At 41.9% G+C, this 23,719-nt stretch overlaps 2 protein-coding genes and 2 non-coding genes across 5 annotated transcripts; all 4 read left to right on the top strand.

Moving 5' to 3' along the window:
• The first annotated feature begins 94 nt into the window (after positions 1-94).
• Positions 95-19,937, top strand: ncapd2 (non-SMC condensin I complex, subunit D2). Its single transcript, XM_069142504.1, has 32 exons — positions 95-700; positions 1,103-1,222; positions 1,308-1,383; positions 1,463-1,521; positions 1,821-1,996; positions 2,069-2,211; positions 2,705-2,832; positions 2,997-3,120; positions 3,265-3,412; positions 4,697-4,894; positions 4,982-5,116; positions 5,207-5,294; positions 6,323-6,524; positions 6,666-6,784; positions 7,959-8,159; positions 8,257-8,431; positions 9,141-9,225; positions 9,443-9,579; positions 11,260-11,392; positions 12,038-12,113; positions 12,217-12,432; positions 12,600-12,757; positions 13,874-13,985; positions 14,108-14,231; positions 14,596-14,751; positions 17,615-17,792; positions 17,868-17,962; positions 18,094-18,174; positions 18,731-18,914; positions 19,023-19,191; positions 19,321-19,440; positions 19,659-19,937. Exons 2-32 carry the CDS (start codon positions 1,105-1,107, stop codon positions 19,739-19,741), a joined length of 4,197 nt encoding a protein of 1,398 aa, XP_068998605.1. The 5' UTR covers positions 95-700; positions 1,103-1,104; the 3' UTR covers positions 19,742-19,937.
• LOC138194612 (small nucleolar RNA U85) lies at positions 4,246-4,577 on the top strand. Its single transcript, XR_011177942.1, has one exon. It is a non-coding gene; the product is annotated as a small nucleolar RNA U85 (small nucleolar RNA).
• LOC138194613 (small nucleolar RNA U85) lies at positions 5,354-5,662 on the top strand. Its single transcript, XR_011177943.1, has one exon. It is a non-coding gene; the product is annotated as a small nucleolar RNA U85 (small nucleolar RNA).
• A 1,483-nt stretch (positions 19,938-21,420) lies between the features above and the next one.
• On the top strand, positions 21,421-23,435 carry nppcl (natriuretic peptide C-like). Of its 2 annotated transcripts, none has more exons than XM_069142503.1 (3): positions 21,421-21,631; positions 22,332-22,486; positions 22,700-23,435. In XM_069142503.1, exons 2-3 carry the CDS (start codon positions 22,388-22,390, stop codon positions 22,994-22,996), a joined length of 396 nt encoding a protein of 131 aa, XP_068998604.1. In that variant the 5' UTR covers positions 21,421-21,631; positions 22,332-22,387; the 3' UTR covers positions 22,997-23,435. The 2 variants fall into 2 exon arrangements, with proteins under 2 accessions (XP_068998604.1, XP_068998603.1); XM_069142502.1 differs by having other exon boundaries at positions 21,422-21,631; positions 22,315-22,486.
• Positions 23,436-23,719: the final 284 nt, after the last annotated feature.

Genomic DNA, 23,719 nt, shown 5'->3' with positions numbered 1-23,719 from the left:
GAAAATTTAAGTTTCAGTGATACTCTATACCGTATTCACATGTACAACTGCAAAATAGTGAGTATTTTCCCTGAAAACAGGCCATGGATGATTTTATGCTTTGTTGTATGGTTAGTTTCTTGTGCTTAGCCTTGGAACACTAGTTTTTATTTTCTAAGTATAACAAGAGGGCAAATATGAATATGAAGACAAATGCTGCACCCTGACAGTATTAGTCATCTGTGGTAGTGAGTTGAACCATTTCATTTTAACATTTGATTGAGTGCTGCATAGAAAGTAAGACATTTCTTGAAAAGTATTGTCATTTCTGTAGCTGAAACATTGGTACAGGGGAGAGGGGGTGATTGTGTTGTCAATCATTTGAATACAGCTACTACCTCAAAAAAAAAAAACCTTTCCTGTGTGGTCCTTTGTCTCTGCGGTTTTCATTAAAATGTGTCATTTTAATCGTCATTTGTTTTCCCTGGCAGCTCTGACTTTGTGCTGCAGTGTTCACGATTGTCCAGCAGGCGGTGGTGTTGGGCCGACACGACCTGGTAACGACGTTACGTTTGTGACGTCAGGGTTTCGTCGGTTTGGCGCCATGTCCAAACAAATTTGAAAACCTGGGGCTTCAGACCGTTTGCAAACTGAAGAGAGCAGACGACACTTCAATCTGCCGAGGGCCAAATTGTGGCTAACGAGACCGCGGTAACTGCAGGTGAGATTTATGGTTGTGTTTTGAAACAGTCGATAGTTTTAGCCTTGCTGCAACTGTTTCCTTTAAACAATAACGTAGCAACTGATCTAATTAGCAGGGACAGCTAGCTCTGCTAGTTAGCCTGCTAACTGCTGTGATATCCTAATTCAGAACAACGACGACGACGTCTCACTGTTGGTTAATAGGAAGATTAATTCAGTATTTAAAAGTCAGTCATAGGGGGAAGCACGAGTTAGCAGGTTAGGGATGAGACCTGTGCACTCTTGCTTACCAGTTACGAGCTAAAATATAAACTTTTTGTGGTACGATGATCTGTAAGGCTCATGTTGCAGTCATTATAGTGCGAGCCGAGTAGCTACCTTTCCTGATGTTGGAAATAAACTAATCTTTTCCCTGACGCAGGTATGTCGTGGGACTTTTTTGTGCCTGTGTGCGTGGGGGACCTGGTAAAGACTGGTGGCATTAACCAGTACGTCGTTCAGGATGTGCTCTCTCCAAAACAGCTGCCGGCCTTTCTTAGCAGTAAGTAAACGAGCACGAGTTCTGGAGCTGCTCTTTTGTTTTCACGTGGGCTGATGTGACTCGATGCTTGTGACTTTTCACGCAGGATTCAAGTCGGCATTGAGAAGCCAGGGGGCTTTGTGTATATTGGAGCACTTTGACACGGGCTACAGTGTGCTGCAGTAAGTATTGATCTTGTGAAGTTTGCACGAGTTATTGCCACTGATAACCGTACGAAACTAATGTCGTCTTCTTTTTAAGACACTACAACTCAGTGGAGCTGGGTGTAAAAGAAGATACTCTGGAATTACTAGTACAAGGTTAGTGCTTTTTGGTATTTTTATTTTTAAATTGACAACCTGAGTGGGGTTAGTGATGGGGAAACATATCGATAATATATCATTTTGTTTAGGATATCATACTATTGTGACATGGCATTGGTGTTATTTTTCTGGTTTTAAAGTATAGCGATACAATTTACTTAACTATTTGTCAAAAAACTCATTGTGTAAATATTTTTTGAAAGCACCAATACTCATCTCTTTGCGAGATTGAGGTATTTTGTCATCATGACATGGTATCATGATTCACTATATTATCTGGCTTTTTTCCCTTTCAGTGGTGAGTGGCCTGGCTGTTTCCCTGCCAGCACTCCTCGTCTCCACCTCCCTCTCAGCTGCAGAGCGCAAAGAGAACCTTAATGCTGTTAAAATGAGCATCTTCCTGCTCTGCAAGCTCACAGAGAACCTCGAGAGTGAATCCTACAGACAGAATATTGTCACAGCGCACGGGAAGGTATGACCTAGCTTTTTACAATTCATCAGTGAAGCTTAACTGAACTGACCAGGTTTTATCCGTGTTGTTCAGGGTGGTAAAAAAGCCAAAGCTGGTGAAGGACTGTTACAGTGGGACTCGGAGAGAGAGAATGTGCTGCAGGCCCTTGTCCATCTCCTTCAGCTGGATATCCGTTCCCTCTGGAGCCTCTCCTTGGTGGAGGAGGAGTTCATCAGGTACATCATGTCTGGGGAGTGAAGGGCGAGAGGGCAGTATTGTTTTACAGTAGCTGTTTTAATTCAGTTAGTTGGTGTCATTTTCCACTTTCTTCTCCAGATCTCTTCCCATCATTGATAACACTGTAGGCTTAATTGGAGCTTATGTAAAAATGAGCTTGCTTCTTCATTACTAATGTCACACCAAGCCTAATGAAGTTAAATTATCCAATTTAATTCATTTAATGTTCCCACTGAAAAATGCACACATTTTAGAGATGATATTCAGTGAATATATTCTCAGAAGACATTTATGTGATAGTTTAGAACTCGTGTCACTACTAGAAACTGTCAATATCTCAGCTTTTAGATGAATATCACGCACAATGCTTGTTAGTTCTGATAACACAGAACCTTAAATGTCGCTTGAGCTGGGCTTCAGGTTGCTTTCCATCCAGGCTTTATCGCACCCCAGTATGAACAAACCTTTAATTGTATATCCTTGTCTACTTAGCTGTGTGACCTGCTGCTGCTACAAGCTACTTGAGAATCCAACCATCAGCCATGTGAAGAGCAAACCCACCAGAGATTGTATAATTCACCTTCTAGGGTTGCTGATCAAGAAGTACAATCACCTCCTGGGTAAGTCTCTCAGTCATATGCAGCCTTGTGAAAAGGCTTTGTTAATGAAGGAGTAAATTAAAGTTGTCAGTTTTACAAATGGCAAAAACGGCATACGATAGCTGACCAGACGTAGCCGATTTGTACATCAGTTTCCATTTAGTGTACTCTCTAAACTCTTGCAGGTGCCAGTGTAAAAGTGATCCAATTGTTGCAACACTTCGAGCAGTTGTCGTCCGTGTTTGCGCAGGCTGTGTCTGTGTGGAGCACAGAATACGGAGTCAGAGCTATCATAGGAGAAGTTATAAGGTCAGTACAGGATTTGTGTGTATATTAAGTTTCCAACAGGCAATGTCCCTGGTGAATCAGCTTGTGGAAATCTAATTCATTGACAGAAAATGGCTGTGTCCGGCTAGAAATTCATGTGCTTTAATTTTTTTCCCCTTCCCTCAGGGAGATTGGTCAAAAGTCAAACGAGGAGCTTGCGAGAGAGGGGTCGGGGGTCAAAGCATTTGCTTCCTTTCTCTCAGAACTCAGTTCCATGGTGCCTGAATTAATGATCCCCAACATTAGTGTCCTCATCACACACCTGGAAGGAGAGGTACGGATACTGAACAGTGAATTACTGATTTTCAGCTCCTGAGGAGGAAAACTATTAAATCAGTAGAAGCTTGCTGCCATATTGATTATTAAGAATTATTATTTTTATGTGCGCTATGTGATCATGTAAATTATTAATATTAATGACTTCACTATGGCAGCCTCTGTGTGTTAGCAACAGGGCTGCTCATAAAAATAAATGTCCTTATGTGAGCATGCATGCTTGCTCAGAGGTCTAGGATTTGATTATTTTTTTTTTGATTTTATACACTTTATTAATCCCCGAGGGGAAATTTCTGGATGGACTGAGCACTGATCTATTACGTCCATAAATTTCTTTTACAGTTGTCAAGGCACCATCATGAAAGTGGGTTGTGCACAAAAAGTGCAGCAATGTGGGGAGCAGAACAAGCAGGCTTCTTTTTATTGTTCACATTGTTCTCTGCTAAAGCAAAGTGCCTCAATGTAACACCGCTGGATCCATTTTTCAGACAGGAGCAGGGACTTTACAGCACCCCATTAAATTTTACTTTGTGCTTACATTGCTCAAAGAACAAGTACATGTTTTGAGTTTGTTTCAAGAATGAACACCTGACAAGCTCTTTCATTTGCGTTTGCTCCAGCTGTCTTGCTGAAGTGCAAATTGTTACTTGCATGTCGTGTTATGGCAGCACCCCATTCTTCATTTAGGAATTGAAGAGCCAAAGTAAACTACCTTCTGGACACAAGAAACTGAAAGAAAATGGTTTTAGCAAAGACAAACGGTTATTCTTCCAAAATAATTTTTGAAACAACTTGGCTGACATGTTTTTCTTCCCATTTCATTCACATATTGCCCAGTGATGAGACCAAGGCGAATACGAGCTCACTGAATGAGAGTTGAGTTCTTCTTGTCTTGACTGGCAGGTAATCTTGGCAGAGCAGAGGAGGCTTCCTGCTCTGCTGTAAGGGTCTGCCTACAGTGACTTGGCTCAACCCAAATTATTCCTCTACAGTCACAGTGGAGTAATTGATGGGATGATGCTGACAGTGTGTGTGTGTGTGTGTGTGTGTGTGTGTGTGTGTGTGTGTGTGTGTGTGTGTGTGTGAGACAAAGGCAAGGAGTTCACCCAGCTCTCGTTGCTATTCAGTGAGCGATGAGTTTTGTCTTTGGTAATCTGAGGGCAGACTTATTACTCAGTTTTCTTTGTTTTGTTTTCTGAAGCAGTTGTAGAGACCAAAATGTAATTATATATGTAAATATAAATATATATAATATCCTCTTTTCCCAACCTTTTTTCTCCAGAGCCACACAATGCGTGTAGCTGTGTGTGAGGTGCTGGGAGAGATTCTCGTGCGGGTCCTGTGTGGTGATGGGCTAGATGAGTCTGGCAAAGCCGACCGCGACCGCTTCTTTGACACGCTGCAGGAACATCTGCACGACACGCACTCCCACGTGAGAGCGCGCGTGTTGCAGTTCTACACGCGTATCGTCAACAGCAAAGTATGTGTTCTTTTGAAGGTTGATGTTTTTTTTTTTTAAACCATGACATTAAAGTCCCTTTTGGTGATAAAAGCTGTCTGTGTTCAGGCGCTGCCCCTGTGCAGGTACAGTGAGGTGATGGAGCTCGCTGTGGGACGGCTGATGGACAAATCTATAAATGCAGTGAAGAGCGCCATTCAGCTGTTGGCAGCTTTCATAGCACACAATCCTTATAGCTGCAAGGTAACATAAACAACCCTAATTCAGACTGAAAAGCAGCAGGTGTTTTTTAGGTTTCACAATAGCCCTGAGTCTTGTTCTCGTGTCTTTCAGTTGAGCAGTGCAGATCTGAAGAAGCCGCTGGAGAAAGAGATGGCCAAACTCAGAGAACTGAAAGAGAAACTGGAGGGAAGAGCGCCTGGTAAACGCATCCCTTTGATTAGTTTCAGTTTAGTTTTGTTCATGACCCGTTCACATATTGCCCAGTGATGAGACCAAGGCGAATGCGAGCACACTGAACGAGAACTGGGTTCTTCTTGTCTTGACTGGCAGGTAATCTTGGCAGAGCAGAGGAGGCTTCCTGCTCTGCTGTAAGGGTCTGCCTACAGTGACTTGGCTCAACCTAAATTATTCCTCTACAGTCACAGCGGAGTAATTGCTGGGATGATGCTGACAGTGCGTGTTGATTGTGTGTGTGTGTGTGTGTGTGTGTGACAAAGGCAAGGAGTTCACCCAGCTCTCGCTACTGTTCAGTCGGCCATGAGCTTTTTCTTTGGTAATCTGAGGGCCAAGTTCAAACAGTCACTCAAACTCTGCATGCCAGCTCCAAGCTTACGCATGTCACTTTCAAACTATGTAATGCAGTTTATTAAACTGTTGCATTGTTATTTAGTGCCAAAATGTTCGTTTTTTGAGTTTCAAAATTATTTTAGTCAAACGTAACAGTAGATCTGTGCGAAAATATTTCTCTAAAAGACTCAGTATTGTAATTGGTTATTTAATTAGGACTGGATAAAAATTTATAATGGCATGTCAGCATTATTATTTGTTAGTTGTTTTTTCCACAAACTAATGAATAAACCTCTGAACAAAATTTTTCTAAAATGTATTTTTCAAGGTGGTCAGTGAAAAACACTGCCAGAAATACTTTAATTTGTGTTCTTCATTTTCTTTAAAATGGACAGCAGTTCAAATATCTAATAAAAGCGAGAGTACAGTGTCACCCCAGGAAAAAGATTAAAACAAATTTGGATCCAGTGGTGGTGCTCCAGAGCTCAGTTATTACATTTAGATTTTTAAATCTGATCAACCATTTACCATTTTGTCCTACTGAAAACTTAAAAAAACCAAAAAAAACCCTCTTTTGTTACTTTGGTCCAATTGACGTTCATTGTCGTTCTGACCCAAGTCATTATCATTGACTATATTTATTCCTTTCCCTCCCGGCAGTGGCAGTGATTAAAGCATCTGAGCTGTGGTCAGCTATGGAGCCCGAGCTCCTCGTCACCGTCAGGACAGAACTGCAACCCGCAACTGAAGTAGAGAAGGACCAGCAGGAGGAAGAGGGTGAGGTGGAGGAAGAAAAGGAGGCAGAAGACGACAGAGCAACTGCAGTGAAGATAGCTCAATACCTCCGCGTCAATAAATACAGGTGAAGCTAGTCACCAGTGGAGGTGTGGGTAAAACCTGACGTAGTGTCACTATCCAAAGGATTTTCTTTTTCTCCCATACTGTCAATGTCAATTAACCAATAGTTTGATATGCGAGTTTCTTTTGTCCCCCCCCCCAACAGGAATGCTGTCAAGCTTTGTATACGAGCTCACAGCTGCTTCCCAGAATCTGAGATGTTTGCTGCTCTGTTCACTCTCACCCCCAAGACTCTAATGGACACACTGGCTCTGATTTTCAAAGGTAAAAGCTCAGTTCACTTAATACACTTTCATCAAGACATGGCCGTCAAAAGGCTCTCTGCTGTGACACTTAAGCAAGATTGAACAAATTTAAGATTCAGTTTCCTTTTTCATTTGAAGAAATTCATTTCGCATAATTTTTCATTAATATGAATGTGTCTCTTAATATTTGCCTTTACCAGAGGGTAGGTTAAAGATGTGTTTTACAGCACTAAAACACTGCACTTCTAAAACCTGCTGTTATATTGATATATTTCAAAGCACTAGTTGATGAAATATGACGCATATAGCCTCCACTAACACTATGCTGCAGTTCACAATGTTCTGTCTCGACTGAATTTTTTTTATCATAAATAAATTAGTCATTTGTTTCAAATCAATGGATGAATATGTTTTCTTTCTTTTTTTCATACCAAAGTATGGGAACTGTGACGTGTCTCTGTGTGTGTCGAGTTACTGGCAGTTCATCCAATTACAAATCCAAACGTAAAGTGCACTTACTTTCGTAATATTGATATATTATAATGTGTCAGCTGACCGTCCTCATTTACATGTGAAGGTTTTTTTTTTCCCCTCCAATCTAGATTGAAAGCCGGCACCCAGTGTTATTGAGTTGAAAATTACGTTTATTTTGGGGACATGACTATTTGCTGCCATTTCTTTCTTTATTAGTCAGGAGATAGATAGAGAGAGAGAGAGAGAGAGAGAGAGAGAGAGAGAGAGAGAGAATCTGGCAGACACCCAGCTAGAATTCAACCAAGGATTTTGCAGCTATGTGGTGTGCACAATTCATCATTTTACTATCATGATGTCCCTATAAGTAAACATTTCTAATGGATGTATACCTTTTTTTTGTATAACTGCTCACTGCTGCTTGAAGTACTGATTCTTATAGACTAGAAATGTTATTGTTCCTGCCAATTAGCTGCTCTAGTTGTCTGCAGATGTATATTCTCTGATGCTGTGAGACCCCACCCCAAAGAGAATTTAGAGTTTGATGGCTTACCCGTCAACACATTAAAAGGCCTACAAGAAATGGAACAGATTTTTAACTGAATTACTGTGCAGATGCTTCAGGAACTGTTGAGTAATCGAGCAGCAGTGAAAATATGTGTTTTGTTCTTTTTCCAATGGAACATCGTTTTATAGTATACAATCTCTCATATTTTCTTCAGGCTCTGATGAGGACACCTCTGAGCTCAGCCAGAATTTACCACCAACTCCACAAAAAGAGGGAGAGAAAGAAGGGGAGGATGGTGAGCTGAAGAAGCAGGAGATGTTGGTGCAGTACTTGAAAGACACAGAAACGTTTGCCTTACAAGTGGAGAGAGCGATCTCTGTCATCAACGCCATGCTGTACTGGAAAACGACTTCAGGTAGACTCTCGTACATTTCAGTAAGGTGTATGACTTTATTTGGTAATGAGATGAGAACATTTGTACAGTCTACCACGGGTGTGTTTTGTGTTTTTAGTTGTCCAGGAGGCTGTACAGTTCTGTGTGACTGTGTGCGAGTTCAGTGTCGCTAACTCTGTGAGCGGAGTGAGGAAGATGTTGCCCCTGGTCTGGTCAACTGATGCTGCCATTAAAGACGCTGTTGTTCAGGCCTACAGGCGCCTGTATCTGAACCCTCAGGGAGACACCATCAGGTCTGTAAAACTACGTCACGCATACTAGACAATTTGATCCACTGCTAACAAAAGCGAGTGTAACTCGGGAACAGATGGTGATCAAGCCGCGAAATTTGTACCAGTTACTTATTCGGATTATATCTTTCTCCTGCTCCATGCACGAGCAGTAGCATCCGAATTTATTGATCAACCCTCGTATAAACAACTCATCTTGTTTATATCCTTGGTGGACTAAGATACAGCTGATATTAGTTTGGGGGGGATTTTATCCAGTTATACATTTATTTTATTATAATCAGTCCCTCCAGGAAATGTTCATCTTGCAGTTAGTAAACCTGTTCAAACTCTCCTCTCATCATCAAAACAAACCGCTTGATGGTTGACCAGGAAGAAACGGCAAACCTGGAAGAGATGGGGTTTATGGGAAATCTGGTCAAATCATGAACATTCTATCGTTTTATTGGAATTTCTTTTGTGAGGATTCCAGTAATTTTAGACTGTCTGATTTGCTGGGTAACATTAATAATGAAAGCAATATCCCATTTACCTTTCAGTCCATCTGGAAATCTCATAGAATTATCTGGTTTCCTTGTTTGGGATATTTTTTTGTATAGATAATGAAAACTGGGCAATTACTGTTAAATACTGTATTGTGATTCTAGCAGAATTTAAGAAAAAAAAAAAATACAACAACCAAAAAACAAGCTTCTGTCTAATCTTTTATTAGGATAAAAGCTCAGACGCTTGTCGACAATCTCTCCGAGCTGATGGTGGACGCATCTCTGGGAACAATCCAGTGTCTTGAGGAAATTGTGAGTGACTCTGTTGCTACTCTCATTGAATCAGTTCTGCGTATGACGGTCAATTATAGAAACACAACTTTGCATAATGTTGAAATGCAAAGGCTCGTTTGTAACAATGAAACGTGTACTGAAGGGTATGTTGTGCTGACGTATATTAAATCTACATTCTATGCATACACTACACGTAAGCATAAAAGGATCTAACCATACAAACATGTCTCTGTAGGTGCAGGAGTTCTTCGGCAGTGGAAGCAACCTCCAGTCCAACGTAGTTCAGGTCTTGTGGGAGAGATTTACCGGCAAACGAGAAACCTCTGGCTTACACAAGCGAGCTGCAGTGTTGCTGCTGGGCATGGCGGCACGGTAAGAGACAGACCACTTTCACTACGTTCCAATGAAGCAAACTGCTCATGTCACAAGGACGAAAAGCTTTTATGAAAGTTTACTCGTTAAGGTTTTACTCTTTCTTGCTTTTGACCAGTATATAGTTTTGGTATAATTTCTTACACTATAGGAGCATCCCAAAGTGTCTCAGCCATACTTACTGTACTCTTTGAGTATGTGGTTGGATAAGTGGGCATATTGCATGTATGCATTACTGTTTTGCGTTTAAGGTAAGCAAATACAGAAGTCAGCTGTCGCGGTGAATCATCTGAGCGACACAAAGTCTTGATATACTCCTGTTGTTTTTGATTTATATCTATACACACTCAGTCCCGTCACAGCTCGGTGTTTACTCACATTCTCATTCTGTCCACGCTGTGATCGGATCTGATCTCATTTTGCTCGCACCGCAGGGTGCAGTAGAGTAGGTGGGGATGGCAACCAAAACAAATACCCCAAGTTGTTGCAAAATAATTACTGGCTGTAGAATATTGTGTCCAATTATCCAAGTTTGTAAAAGGCGACATACACAACTCTGTTTCTGTTAATGTAGTGGTTGCAGGAACTGCGCATACTTGACTTGTTTGCTGTGGACGAGGGAAAGACGGGTGCAAACAGATTGAACTGGAACGCTGTTGAGGCGCATGGCAAATATAATACCGAGTCATGATGTTTCTGCAAAACAGAGAAGCCCGTTCTCACCTCCATTTGGATAAATTGTTTTCATATTTGGCTACCGTTAGCCATCATGTCATTATACTCCCATTGATATTGGTGCTGACGGCCTATGGTGTAAAATACTTTGCTTCTACTCCTGGATGAAACTGCACCACGGTCAGAGTTGCGAACAGTTTTACTGACTGTAGTTTGCACTTAGCGTCATGTTCAATCAGATGGAAGTAGTCAGTAATGTTGAAGTGATACAAATACAGTAGATGCACATGGATATTTCCAATAATTTTTATTTTTGTTTATTTTTATTGTGAGGTGAATTTGAAAAACTGACGGGATCAGACAATCAGGGTGTAAAAGTTTTCATTCCTACTGCATTTTAGCGCAGATGGTAACTGGAGTGTAAAATCAAGTTTTATTTTCACTCGGAACAAACACTTTATATTCAAATAAGCAGCACCCAGTTACATCTACTGGCAGAAAAAAAATAAGCTTTTTTTGTTGAGTTGACTCGGGGGGGGGGCATCAGTGCTATTTCTCACTGCATAATAACACTTCTTAAATTTTGTGCCTGCCTCAGCTGCTCGACATTCAGCAAATGCTCTTATTAGTCAGAATATGAGCCTTAAACTAGGCTCCTTGCCAGCACATATATATGTATATATATTGTGTGCGTGTTCCCTCTCAATCTACCTCAAAGACTGCCACTGCTGTAGGGAAGCGTGAGTGAGGGAGTGAAGAGAGTATCTGCAGTCCACCCACACTGCTGCTTCTCTTCATCCAGCATAAGCAGCATTCATAACCTCATGTGCCTCTCGTAACCCGTCCTCCTACAGGCATTATCTGGGCAACAGCTGAGCAATGCCAAGGCCAGCGCAGAGCGCTTTGGTGTGGTGTGGGCCAATGTTATTACTTCACTTTGCATTATCACATGATTATTTGGGATTATAAAACTCAAACTCTACGCCTCTTTTGTAAATGTGACAGGGCAGAGAGAGAGGTGGTGCTCAGTAATCTGGACACTCTTTGTTCGGTGGCTCTGGGAGAGAAAGTGACGGAGGACTTCCTTCTGGCCAGAGACTCCGTTATCACCATCTGCAGCATCACTGACCATGTCAGGGTAAGAAGAGAGAAACCATGTTTGCCTCTCAGTACTTCTTTATGACCAGAGGGTTACCTTGACTTGAGCCTGTTGATGTCAGTAGGCCAGTGTTACCGGCTCCAAAATCTTTTTCTTATAAAGTAGATACAAGCGATTTAACTGTAGTATTCTTTGTGTTGCCCTGGAGACCCAGACGCCTCCTTAACAGCTTAAAAATAAACTTCTGCTTCAGACTTCAATGACTTTTTCTGACTTCATGAGAATTAATAAGCATGTTATGGAACTGACGACATATGTCATAAGTCTGCTACAGCAAGTGAAACTTCATGTTTGGAGACACCTGTCGAACAAGTCAATACACAGGATTTTTATGTCATCTACACCTGTGATTTGTGTTGACCTCTTCTGACTCCACCTGACACCACATAAAGCCATTTGCATTTTTTTTTATTGGAGTTTAAAAGTAATTTGATCATAAGGGGTCTAACTGATCACATAAAACATGACATATTTCCTGTTTTTTTTACTAATAACAATACAAATAATAATTTATTTTTCTGAATCTTTATCACAATTTCTGAAATTTACGAGCCTTGTTTGTGCTAAACTGTGGCTTGTGGGGTTAAGCATAATGTTAATATGCCCCTGCACTGTTTCCACCAGCAATCAAAAGGTGCTCCATTCAGACTCCCTCAGGACCATCAGCTCTTCACCTGCCTCACGCAGGCCGTCGCTGAAGGTAAATGCAGCCTAATGTGCCCTTTGATGAGAATTTTTCTCAGCCTTGGCTTTTACCAACTGTGGGTTCTTCCTCTGACTGCTTCTGTCTGTGTTTGCTCCAGGTGTGGTGATGGAAGACCCTTACTGGCAGAGCTTCATGGAGCAGGCTGTGCGTCTCATCTACTTCCTGGCCGAATCCCCTGACCAGCTGTGCTCCCGGCTGCTCCAGCGAAGCGCTCGCCTCTTACTGGATCAGATTGCTGAAGGTGGCGAACTCAACAAGGATGTCAGCCAAAAGCAAGATGGATCTCAAGAGTCCAATGAGCAAGGTGAACAAGGTGAGTCCCATTGTGCCTCTTTATAAAGCTGAGTCCTGTGTTCTCGGGTGTTGTTGTGACTCGGCGTTGACATATTTAGATGTCAACATTGACACTGCATGACTTGTCCCAGTGCTTTGTAAACATGTTCTTAATCACGCGTGTCCACGTGTCTTCCTCTCCTGCAGTGAGCTGTGTGTGTCTGGCCCAGCTGTTGGCTCTGTGTGGCTGCTTGGCTTTCTGGCAGGTGTCTCACCTTGAGCGCAGCGTGAGTGCTGAGCTGCGGAGGAGGAGAGGAGAAACTGAGGAGAGGGAGGAGAAGGAAAAGGGCCCATCCAAAGCTAAGGTAATGAGGCTGCCGAGGCGGCAACACCTGTACCTGTGCTGCACAGGTGTTATAGACAGTACAGTGTACAATGCCCTTGAAATGAGGCAGTAAATTAGATAAAGCCATTCATGATTTCTGGTACAAACTCTTTTACTTTTAAAAGCCTGTCTGTGTTGCCAAGTTGTTACTCGAGTGATTGTGGAACAATACGAACGTTAATTTAATCAATTCAGAAAGTAAAGGTCATGCACTACACAATTGAGAAATGCCATGTAGTATAAAGCTGAAAGTACTACTACAAGATGGTTACTACTACTACTACATAGTCACATCTTTGAAGGGTTTAGCAAAGAAATACATAAATCTGATGATACCAGCTCCTCCACTGTTGACTGTTGGTCACACAAAACCAGTCTGGCTATGTCACATTAGGCTTTTTGTTTTTTTGTTTTTTTTAACAACCAATGTCCCCTGTCAGCTGCTTGTTTCTCAAAGTTTGTCTACAGATTCTTTAATATTACTTAAAAGTTAAGAATCAAGCAAAAACAACCCTGTGTGGCAAAAAGCTTTTTGAAAATCAGACTCACCAGGACGGCTCGATGAGATTTATTTTAGAGACACAGTCAGATGAGTGATGGTTCCTAATTGTTCCGTCCATCAGGAAACAGGAAAATGAATGTTCCGTTAATTACCAGGAAAAGTTTTTTCCTTTTATTTTTTTCACATTTTTCTCTTGGCTAGCGCGTGAAACAGAGAGACAGACGCAACCAAATTTGTAGGTTGGACTGAAACCTGGAATGTCATTTTATAGGTAAATGTACATTTGTCAGTGCTCTCTGGTGGACAAACGATGTACAGCTGGCAGTGTTTCTAAATGACCTCAAACCTACATCTGCATTTCTGTGCTGCAATTTCCTGTTTATTTATTGATTGACATATTAGGCGATGGCTTTACTGAAGAGCTTCAAGATTTCTGGGGTCAATTTTTGTCCAGAATGTATCTCATAGTTTCACTTAAATGATGAGCAAAAACTGGTCTGACTGCCTCATAGCGAAGGTCATAGGCTTTCCAGGGATGTTTTGGAGCGAGATCTGTCTGTTTTTGTGAACCTGGAAAAATTGTTTTCCCAAAAGCAAGTGGCCAATGAGAGCGCTATGGAGGAGGAGCTTGGGCTGATCGGTGCTTCTGCTGAGGATACGGAGGCTGAACTCATCAGAAAAATTTGCGAGACAGAATTACTGGCTGGTAAAGAAAACCCTTTTGTCTTCTAAAAAAAAAAAAAAAAAGTTTTAAACCAACTCTTAATAAAAAAAAAAAAAAAATGTTTTTGTACATTACATAAAGACTATTCTTTCTTATCTGCTTAGAGGAGAATCTGCTATGTGCATTCCTTCCCCTGCTGGTGAGAGTCTGTAGCTCCCCAGGACGCTATTCCCACCCTCAGCTCACCACGGCTTCCTGTCTGGCACTCTCTCAGTACATGATGATAAGGTAAACATTGGCTTTCCCCATGTTCATTCATGTAGAACTGAAGTGATTTGTTGATGAATCAATTAGTCATTTGACACAAATATTAAGTGATGAATTGTTCATGTCCACCATTAAGCAAAAAATGCTGACAAATCACCGATTCAAACTTCTAAGTATATCTATATTTAGAATTTTTTGATATTAAACGTGTTGTCTTTGTCCAATATGCAGTAAAAAAAAAATAAAAATGTACATGTCAGCTTTTATGATGGACATTTTCTTTCTGATTTCCGACATGTTTTGAATAAAGCAATCAGCCACTTAATTGAGAATCTAACCGTCGTGATGACTTTTCCTGCTGTGGTTTCTCTATCCCTCATGTCAGCCCATCAGTGTGTGAAGAAAACATCCGTCTCATGTTCACGGTGTTGGAGCGCTCGGCTCTCCCGGTGGTTAGGGCCAACGCCATTATTGCTCTGGGAGATCTCACTGTCCGCTTCCCAAATATTTTGGAGCCCTGGACACAGAATCTCTATGCCAGGTAATGCAATGACATATTCTGTTTTAACAGCCCAGTAACGTGAAACTAATTTGTTACAGTAGCAGCTTATTCTCGTCATCCACCCCACACTAATTCACTGTCTTCAAGTTACATGCGCATTATCATAATATCAGTACTTTAAAAAAAAAAAAAAAAATTATTCCACCCATAAGAGACAATCTACGCCTGATGGCTCAGCGGAGTGGGTTTACTGTAAATGACGTTTCACCACAGACAACTTTTCCCCCTTAATGCTTGTACACTAAAGCCATCTTCATCCGTATCGCACCGTCGCGACATCTCAGTGTTGTTCTTCTGAGCCACTGAAGTGCTGCTGCTGTCACAACGCTCCACTGAGCCACATGATGGGAAAAGTTTACTCTTTCCCATCACGACTTTTTAATGGAGGAGGGAACAAACTTCGAGATGATCTGTGTCGGCCAGCGCCGATATGTGCCTCGTATTCTGACCCCTGCGGTTGCCATGGGAACAGGTCATCACTTCACGGCTCTCGGAAACACACACACACACACACACACACACACACACACACACACACACACACACACTCTCACTCTCACTCACTCCACTTGTAAACTTGGGTGGAGCCTCAGACTACCTTAGACAACAAGCAGCTTAATTACCAGTGTGTTACGGATTGTGAGTAGAACCAATGACCAGTATGTTGTAATTATACAGAGCGGCTGAAGGAGCGGGAGGAAATAGTTTCAGGCAAAGTCAGAAGGTCTACAAAGGTTTGCGCTTGTACACTTTCATTTTGAAAAAACACTTAACAGTCTCGCTCATTTTCTCCCATGCACAGTTCCACTGGTTTCCCACAGCCAATTTACAACTGAAGTTTCTCTGTTTGATGAATAGCGGTTTTAATTATAATGGTTGATAATGCTCACATTGAGGTGTTTGGACATGTAAAGCATGCTGTTCTTGCCCCCCCAGTGTTTTCTACCTGATAAGTATTTCATAGTGCCTAATTGCCTCCCACACAGCAACACCTCCACTGTTCTCAACGCTGGAGCCTCCTGATAAGCGCATTAAGAATTAATTACCCTGTTCGTTGCCGTTGTAAGCTCCCGCACTGGCATGTGGAAGTACCATGAACAAGTGTCTGATCCTCTGCCAGGAGTCCTGCTCTCTGGCATAAATGAGAAATGGTTAATGAGTTTCTTTTGTTTTGGGTGAGGGTAAGTCTAAATTGGTCTCAGAGTGCTATCCGACTGCTGTGCCACAGCCTGTCCAGTCCCATTGTATTCTGCCGAGGCTGTGACAGTTGTTTGGTTTCAGTAACGTTCTGGCTAATTTAAAATCTTTACAGAAAGCTGAATTGACTACAACTGCAGAATAACAAATGTTCAGGTGACAAGTCATTTTCACCTCCCCTCACATTTCTAGTAACACTAGCGATTTGGCTCTCGAAGTGGTCTATTGTTGGTCTGTCAGCCCTCCAATGTGGTCCAAAATTAAATGCCATCAACAGCTACTGGATGATTTGCCATTGCATTTTCTTTCATGTTGCCCCGAGGATGAAACCTCCCAGCCAGTCAAATGTCACTTGACCAGTAAATTATCTCAGCATCTACGGGATGAACTGGTACAGACGTTTGTGGTCCCCATTTGATGTATCCTAATGACTGTGATCCCCTGACTTTACCTTTAGCGCCAACATGAGGTGCTTGTCTTTGTTTTAATGTCTCGGCAGCTATTGAATGGACAGATGTAATATTTGGCACCGATATCCATGTTCCCCTCAGTCATTTGTAATACATTTAAAGTTCCAAACAACTTTATTTTAGATCTTCAGTGTTTCACCACAACATCAGATATTCATGACTACAATGGGAAGCAAAACACGTTAAACTCATGAATATAAACATCCTTTATTATCTTTTATTAAAGTTAATGAATTAATTATTCCAGTGAAAATCTAATTTGTAATCCTGTTAAAGTGTTCATTTTTATATGTTACAAGACATTAAGTGAGGGGATTTAACTCATCACCATGACTAAGCATTTCTGAAAACGCTGACCAAGCCTGTCAAGTTGCGGGGCGGGACTTTCCATATCGTCGAGCTGCGGCGAATCGGTGAAGGGGTGGGTGAAGATGGAGGCCGGGGCTATTCGCATATTCATAGAGCCACGTGTACTGAATAAAGGCAAATATGTAGAGTTGCGTCTAAGCCACTTTAAGGTATTGGAGGATCTTTTTCTTTAAAAAAAAAAAAAAAAATTGTAAATATGTATTTTTGATGAGCAAAGATGAGTTTTTTGGAGGTTTCATCAATGCCAGGAGAGGAATTTTAAGAGTTTAACACTTTCACAGCTGATTTACAACAGCCGGGCCACATTTCACATTCGCATTTTCATTCCAATGTCATTAAAATTGTGTTGCAAGAATTCCCAATCGGACCAATCAGAGTTTTGCTCACTTCAAACCAGTGACAAAAGATAATACTGAAATCTTGTAATGTGAAATAGTCCAAAATATTTCAAGTGTTGTTCATGGCTCAAAGTCAGAAGATCTATGAATAGGTTTTCCTCTCACGCCATCATCAGGTTCAATTTTAATCAGTGACTAAATACCTACAAAATTAACGTCCTCAGTCTCCACAGCATTGTGTTGAATACTAACTAGCATATGTTGGCATACTGAAGTGAAACTATAAATATGCTTTATACCTGCTAAATATCAACATGTTCATGTTATTTTAAGCAAGTCAGCTTGTTGATTTAACACAAAGTACAGCCTCAGAGAGCAGCCAGCATGGCTGTGGACTCTGTCTTATTACCAAAGTTTGAAAAAGTTAACCAACCAGCCAGTAATTCAAAATTGTTCTTCCACTTCCAGGCTGAGTGACGACGTGCCTTCAGTGAGGCAGACAGCGGTGACGGTTCTTACTCAGTTGGTGCTTAAGGATGTGCTCAAGGTCAAAGGTCAAGTCAGCGAGGTGGCTGTGCTGCTAATTGACCCCGTGCCGCACATCACCAGCCTGGCCCTGAACTTCTTCAATGAGCTGGCCACCAAGGTATACACCTAGATCCAGAATCTTTTGTCTGAATAATTAGTCGGGATTTTAACTCTGTCCTCTGTCACCCGTCAGGACAATGCCATCTACAATCTGCTCCCAGACATCATCAGCCGCCTGTCCGATCCAGAGAGAGGAATGAGCTCGGAGGACTTCAACACCATTATGAAGTGAGCTGTATTGACAATGTCCTCTTCCATTTACTGCCTTTGTCCACAGAGGGTGTGTCCATACTTTGCAGGACTCTACTGGCCTTGGGCGAGTCATTTATTTGCACCCTGTATTGTCTGTGTTTTTTCAGGCAGCTGTTTTCTTACATCACCAAAGAAAGACAGACCGAGTCTCTGGTAGAGAAAATGTGTCAGCGCTTCAGGACTGCCAAGTGAGTACATCTCCTTTTTCTCATCCTCTCACCTGCATCTTTTTCTTTTCTTTTCTTTTTTTTTATTTATTACAGTGTCCGTGCTTATTTGTGACTCTGTCCTACAGTATTTCATTGTCTGAGATGCGGTGGTGGGCGTGTGGGTAATTAGTGGGTGTTTTCACTCTGACAAGAGAGTTAAACAATGAAAGCCAGTTCACTTCACCTATCACCTACACTGCCATCCTCGTACTCGCTCAGTCTGTCATGGAAATGGTCTTGCTATATATTTTGGGAATGTAATAGGAACAATGGGTCTGGCCCGGTTTCAACCTCTGACTCATACTTCATCCATACCCGGTGCTCAGAGGAAGGACATTTCATATTACACAATAGCAAAGTGAATTTAGATAGAGGAGGTTCCTGGGAAATGAGATTTGATCCAAATGTCAGGGCAATGCCATGTTTGAGTAATGAGCTTTTTTTGTTGAGGGTCTAGAATTTCGGTGCATTTCCTAGTTGCTAATCAGGTTTAGTCGCTGATCGCTCGGACTCTCATTTTACCTCCCTCCTTTAGGACAGAGCGTCAGTGGTGTGACTTGGCCATGTCTCTGTCTCTGCTGTCCATGTGCGAGCGTGGTTTTAAGAGGCTGCAAGAATGCTGGGAATGTTACAGTGACAAGCTGACCGAACCTGGAGTCTACCAGCCTCTGCTCTCCATCACCGCCAAGCTCCGTCGTGGGGCCAAACCACAGTTCAAGGTGCTGTATGGAATACTCCCATTTCAACTACATGTGGATCCTCTAAAGGATAAGAGTATGGTTATGTTGGTTTATTTTGATCTTTTCATGTTAATAACTGTTCACCAGGCCCAGGTAGATGAGTTTGAAAAGCGTCTGACTGCGGTTCACACACGGGGTCTGGAGAATGTAGAAAGTCCCGAGATGGACGAGAAAAATCCAAAAGAAGGAGGATCCACGGACAAGACAGTCGCACGTACACCTTTGCCCACCAGAGGTCGCGCGAAGACAACGAGAGGTCAGTACTCGGAGCCTGAACTTTGAAGAACATAAACAACTTGTTCATTGGTTTAGTGACAAAATCCACTTTTTTTCTTCTTCTTCTTCTTCTTCTTCTGTGTTTGTTTTGTTTTTAATTTTCTTACAGGTCAAGCAAAGCCCTCAGTTTCCAGCCGTGGTGATGACAGTTTTGTGACGCCTCACAAATCTCGCAAGACCAAGAAACCAGTGATCACCTTCAGCAGTGATGAAGAGGAGGATGAAGAGGGTAAGTGTGAGCCACCTCTTTTGGTCAGCGTTACATTGAGTGAGAGAACTGCTTTCATGGTTTCTTCAAATTACATCTTATATAGACAGTTAAACAAGTTATTGTTCTGGAATTGAACAACAGTTTCTGTCTCTTGAGCATATATGTAAAAAATAACGACATGTCCCACTTCATCAAGTTCTAATGTCCTGTTTTTATGTTTTTTCTTTTTTCTTTAGATGCTGTAATGACAGAGAATGAGACTCCCAAAGTGACAACGCCCATCTCGCGAACATCCCGACGAGCTCGGCTCAGAAACTGATTTCTTTTTCACTTGTCTTGTTTCCGTGTCTCTTTTTAATCTTTTATCTGTAAGCATTGTTTTTTTTTTTAACTTTTTAAAAAAAAAATCTTTTTTGTATATTTTCAAAAAACATTAGTACTTGGCACCAAACTAAATTAGTCTGACATATCTAATGTCCTCGAATATCTTTTAATAAACCTGCTTCTGGTTTTGATGAGAACTTTGTCGGCTGTCTGTTTGTCTCGGCTTCAAGTGTGTCACTCATCGGCCTCAATGCTCACTGTAGAAACTCCTGACTAACAAACGTGTGGAAGGTTGCGTGTCTGCTGGGTTATGTCAAGTAAATTTATACCACTATTTAAAGCAGCTTTGAATGTCTGCTTGTATAATGTGTTTGGACAGCAGTGTTTCATGAGTTGCCACAGCCTGCTCAGACAGTATTACTACCCCACATGCTTCCCCACTTCATTTCCACTTTCCCCACTTTTCTTCTTTTTTTTCTTACAGCGTCCTTTGTCTTTAAGATTATAATCTTTGAGACGAGAGGCACTCCGTTGTATTTCTCAGCAGTGAGCTTGGCTGCATGTTTACTTACAATCTTTTTTTTTTTTTCTTCTTCTTTTTCTTCTTGCTCTGTCTGACACATTTGCTGTTGCCTAGTTGGTTCCCCTGTAATCAATCTCTTTTGTAGGTCTCCCTGCACTCTGCCTCCCATTCTCCTCCTCCTACTCTCTCCTGCCTATTTTTCCTCCAGCGCTCCTCTCTTCACTGACATCACATGCATGGTAGTTTAACCCCCCCCCCCCTTCCGCCCCTCCTCCTCTTCCTCCTCCTCCTCCCCTCAACACTAATCTCTCCTTCTCGCCTACTCCCTCTCCCACACATTGTCCTCTCCGAAAAGATGAGAGGGGTGCATATTCTGTGATTGATGTTACGTAAAGACACTTGCCAACAATATGATTGCACCAGCAGTTAGGTTTTATCTGAGGGCAAATAAGTGTGCAAGTCTAAATGAATGTGCAGTTTATAGCTGCGCGGTGATGAATTCGCGTTGTTCGTGCTGCATATGCAAGCCCTGTTTAAGAGAAAATAAGCACTGATTGCACGCCCGGCATCCTGACAAACATTTCTTATTGCAGCGGTTTATTTACTTGAAATAATCAGAGGCTGCTGAACTTTAAGGTCTGTGTTGGATCACGCAGCTCCTGCTAGTGTTGCAATTTGGCGGCAGGGGGTACAGGGAGCAGATGGCACTGACAGACTGTAACTTACCCAGCGAGAGAGGGGAGGTCAGTGCATGCTGGGAAAGACCATGGAGACAAAGGGGAGAGAGCGAGGCTAATATGCATGAAGAGCATTGTTAACACATGGGAAACATATAAATCAGATTAAGTCGTGACTAAAACACGTGACTCTCTCCAACCTAATAACTCACTGGTCAAACCGACGAGCCATTTGGCTGACCTCTGACCTTGGCTTGTGGAGTACAGTGGCTTCAGTTTGGTTTGCAGAGTGCCCACCACACACAGTCACCTTGGCAATGACAATCTGTCTCTCCAAGGCTATGACATCACTCCAAAGAAAAGGAGATGATGAGGAGGAGGAGGAAGATGATGTGGTGGGTGGGCGGGCGGGGGGGCTGTCATCTCTGGCTCTACAAAACCTCTGCAGCATCCCAGCTGGTGCCCCAGCACTCAGCCTTTGCCAAGGGGACAGACGCAAGGGGAAGAAAACCATCCTTTCAATTCCATCACAGAGCGAGGAAGAGGAGGAGCCAGCCGAGTGAGATAGTGATGCTCCAAGCAGGTGCCAACAAGTGAGAGGTAGCCGAGAAACTGAGAGCGAGGGAGATGGAGAAGAGTCTGTGAGAGCAGAAGACATCCAGAGCCGAGAGAAAACAAACAACAGGTGAGCACGCTCACATTTTCTTTGAAATGTTTACATATTCTTGTTGTATTTTTTTGCTCATTATTGTTTAGTTATTATTATATTATTATTATTATTATTATCTGATGGTCTGTTACAACAATTATTTCTTAATTAAATCATAAAACATTTAGTAAAATTAAGATTGTTGTTAGAATTATAAAGGAAAACAAACAACATTTTCAGACCTCATTATTGAGATTTTATCACAAAAAAACGATCATCTTAAATTTAACAGGAAAACCTTCAAATTAGTACTTTTTTAAACATTGTTGCCCCTTAAATTGAGAATGATTTAATGCAACATAAAGTTTTGCTAAATACTAAATAATACATTTCAATTACAATTCTATTTTGATCTGCTCACTTGTTGGCTGTTCTAACCTAGATTTTATGCATAATCAGGTACGGGGGCTGACAATTAGCTTCGGCTAGACGCCCTATATGCATTACATGTGTTGCTTATTACTGTGTTGCAATATGCGTCGGCAAATCCAAAAATGAATCATCATCATTTAAATCCTAAAGAGCCTGACTTAGGACTAATTAAACCGTGTCTGCACTGCTCCAATTAATGTCTTCGTAACACGATTTTTTTTTTTCTAAATAGTTATTTGTTGTATTTCTTTTTATAAATAATTTAACTAATATTTAAATTTCTTCAGTATTTGAATCTCTTCAGGCGGAGTGTTTCCAGTTTTCCTACTCCAGTGATTCCGTCCCCACGTCTCTGCTGCCATGCTGTGTCCTGTGCTGCTTTGTGCCACCCTGCTCCTCCTGACGCCCCTGGAGATCACAGAGGCTCGCGCTCTGCATCCTTCTCCTGATGCTGTGCAGGTACAGGGGGAGAGGAGAGGAGGGGTGAGGAGGGGAGAGGAAGGGGTAGAAGCGGAAGAAAAAAGTTAGAGTGGATGAATGGCGGAGCAAAGAGAGGAGGGGAGGCCGAGTAGGAAAGAATAAGAGGAGATGAAATGTATTACTGATTGAATTATTTCCCCTTGTACACGCCCCGACAATTAAATTTCATCTTTTTTTCTTCCCACTGTGTAGTTTATGGAGCAGTTTCTGGAACGCTATAATGATCTTCTGACCCTGGACGACCTGGAGAACCTGTTGAACAGCCCGCCGGAGGAGCAACCCAGCTTCTCCTCTGGGGTCAAAGCGGCTGAATACCCCAAATGGGCTGACGTGCAAACGCAGCCCGAGACGCCCTGGCTCCGTCTGCTGAAGGGGGCCTTGGCCAACCAGAAGCGAGCAGAACCGGACCGGTCACGGAGGGGATGGAACCGAGGGTGCTTTGGCCTGAAACTGGATCGAATCGGGTCCATGAGTGGACTCGGCTGTTAGTGGAGAGAAAAATAAAGACTGGTGACGTCCTTCTTAGATTATCATGAAACCCACACGTGCAAAGGCATTCACCTGCAGAGAAGGATGTTTACATGCGTGTAGACTATATGTAGTATGGTGTAAACTTGCAGTGCTAATGTTTCATCCAGTATAGATCAGATGCTTCACAGTTTATTCCATGTGTAAAGTGAATATTAGACCGTGTGTGCTACGTTTACATAAAATGATTGTTACGCTTGTTTTTTTAAGTAATCTGGCACTTTCTGTATTCTTAGCTGTCTGCTTGCAGTAGAGATGTGTAGACATTTTGTGGTCAGGGGATTGTGTTAAAACAGCCTTAATGGACGTGGATATCCACATATTATGATGGCACTTGTAAATCCTGCAGTTTATTTTTATGTTTACTTATGATTTGCATGAATAAATGGATTTGACATTTGTGGTGTTGTACTTTTTTGCTCATTAGAAATTCACTTCTTTTCCCACACGTAAATCCCAGATGGTTCACTCTCTATTGGCACGCGTCATCTCAATTTGTCCTTCAAAATGGAGCTTCAAATTATCGTGACAGATATTTTTTTTTAACTTGAAACGATTTAGTAAATATTCCTGTGGCTGTTGGATGAAGTTAATTTCTACCCCCATCATTCTGGACTGTTTTTACTCTGGCAGCACAGCAAACTTCCCTGGACAAAAACTTAAAACTTAAAACTTGAATCATTG

The sequence above is a fragment of the Embiotoca jacksoni genome, unplaced genomic scaffold (assembly GCF_022577435.1).
Source record: "Embiotoca jacksoni isolate LCO1_2020_lvr unplaced genomic scaffold, fEmbJac1.0.p SCAF_11, whole genome shotgun sequence".
Lineage (NCBI taxonomy): Eukaryota > Metazoa > Chordata > Actinopteri > Embiotocidae > Embiotoca > Embiotoca jacksoni.
Note: the sequence above shows the minus strand (reverse complement) of the source record. Positions and strands in the feature narration are given on the sequence as shown.

Excerpts from the sequence above, each read along its gene's own strand:
- ncapd2 (XM_069142504.1), top strand. The coding sequence starts at position 1,105 with ATGTCGTGGGACTTTTTTGTGCCTGTGTGCGTGGGGGACCTGGTAAAG. Across the intron at positions 9,580-11,259 it reads CTGCTGGGCATGGCGGCACG|GGCAGAGAGAGAGGTGGTGC; the intron begins GTAAGAGACAGA and ends TAAATGTGACAG. Across the intron at positions 17,963-18,093 it reads GACTTCAACACCATTATGAA|GCAGCTGTTTTCTTACATCA; the intron begins GTGAGCTGTATT and ends GTGTTTTTTCAG.
- nppcl (XM_069142503.1), top strand. The coding sequence starts at position 22,388 with ATGCTGTGTCCTGTGCTGCTTTGTGCCACCCTGCTCCTCCTGACGCCC. Across the intron at positions 22,487-22,699 it reads CTTCTCCTGATGCTGTGCAG|TTTATGGAGCAGTTTCTGGA; the intron begins GTACAGGGGGAG and ends CCCACTGTGTAG.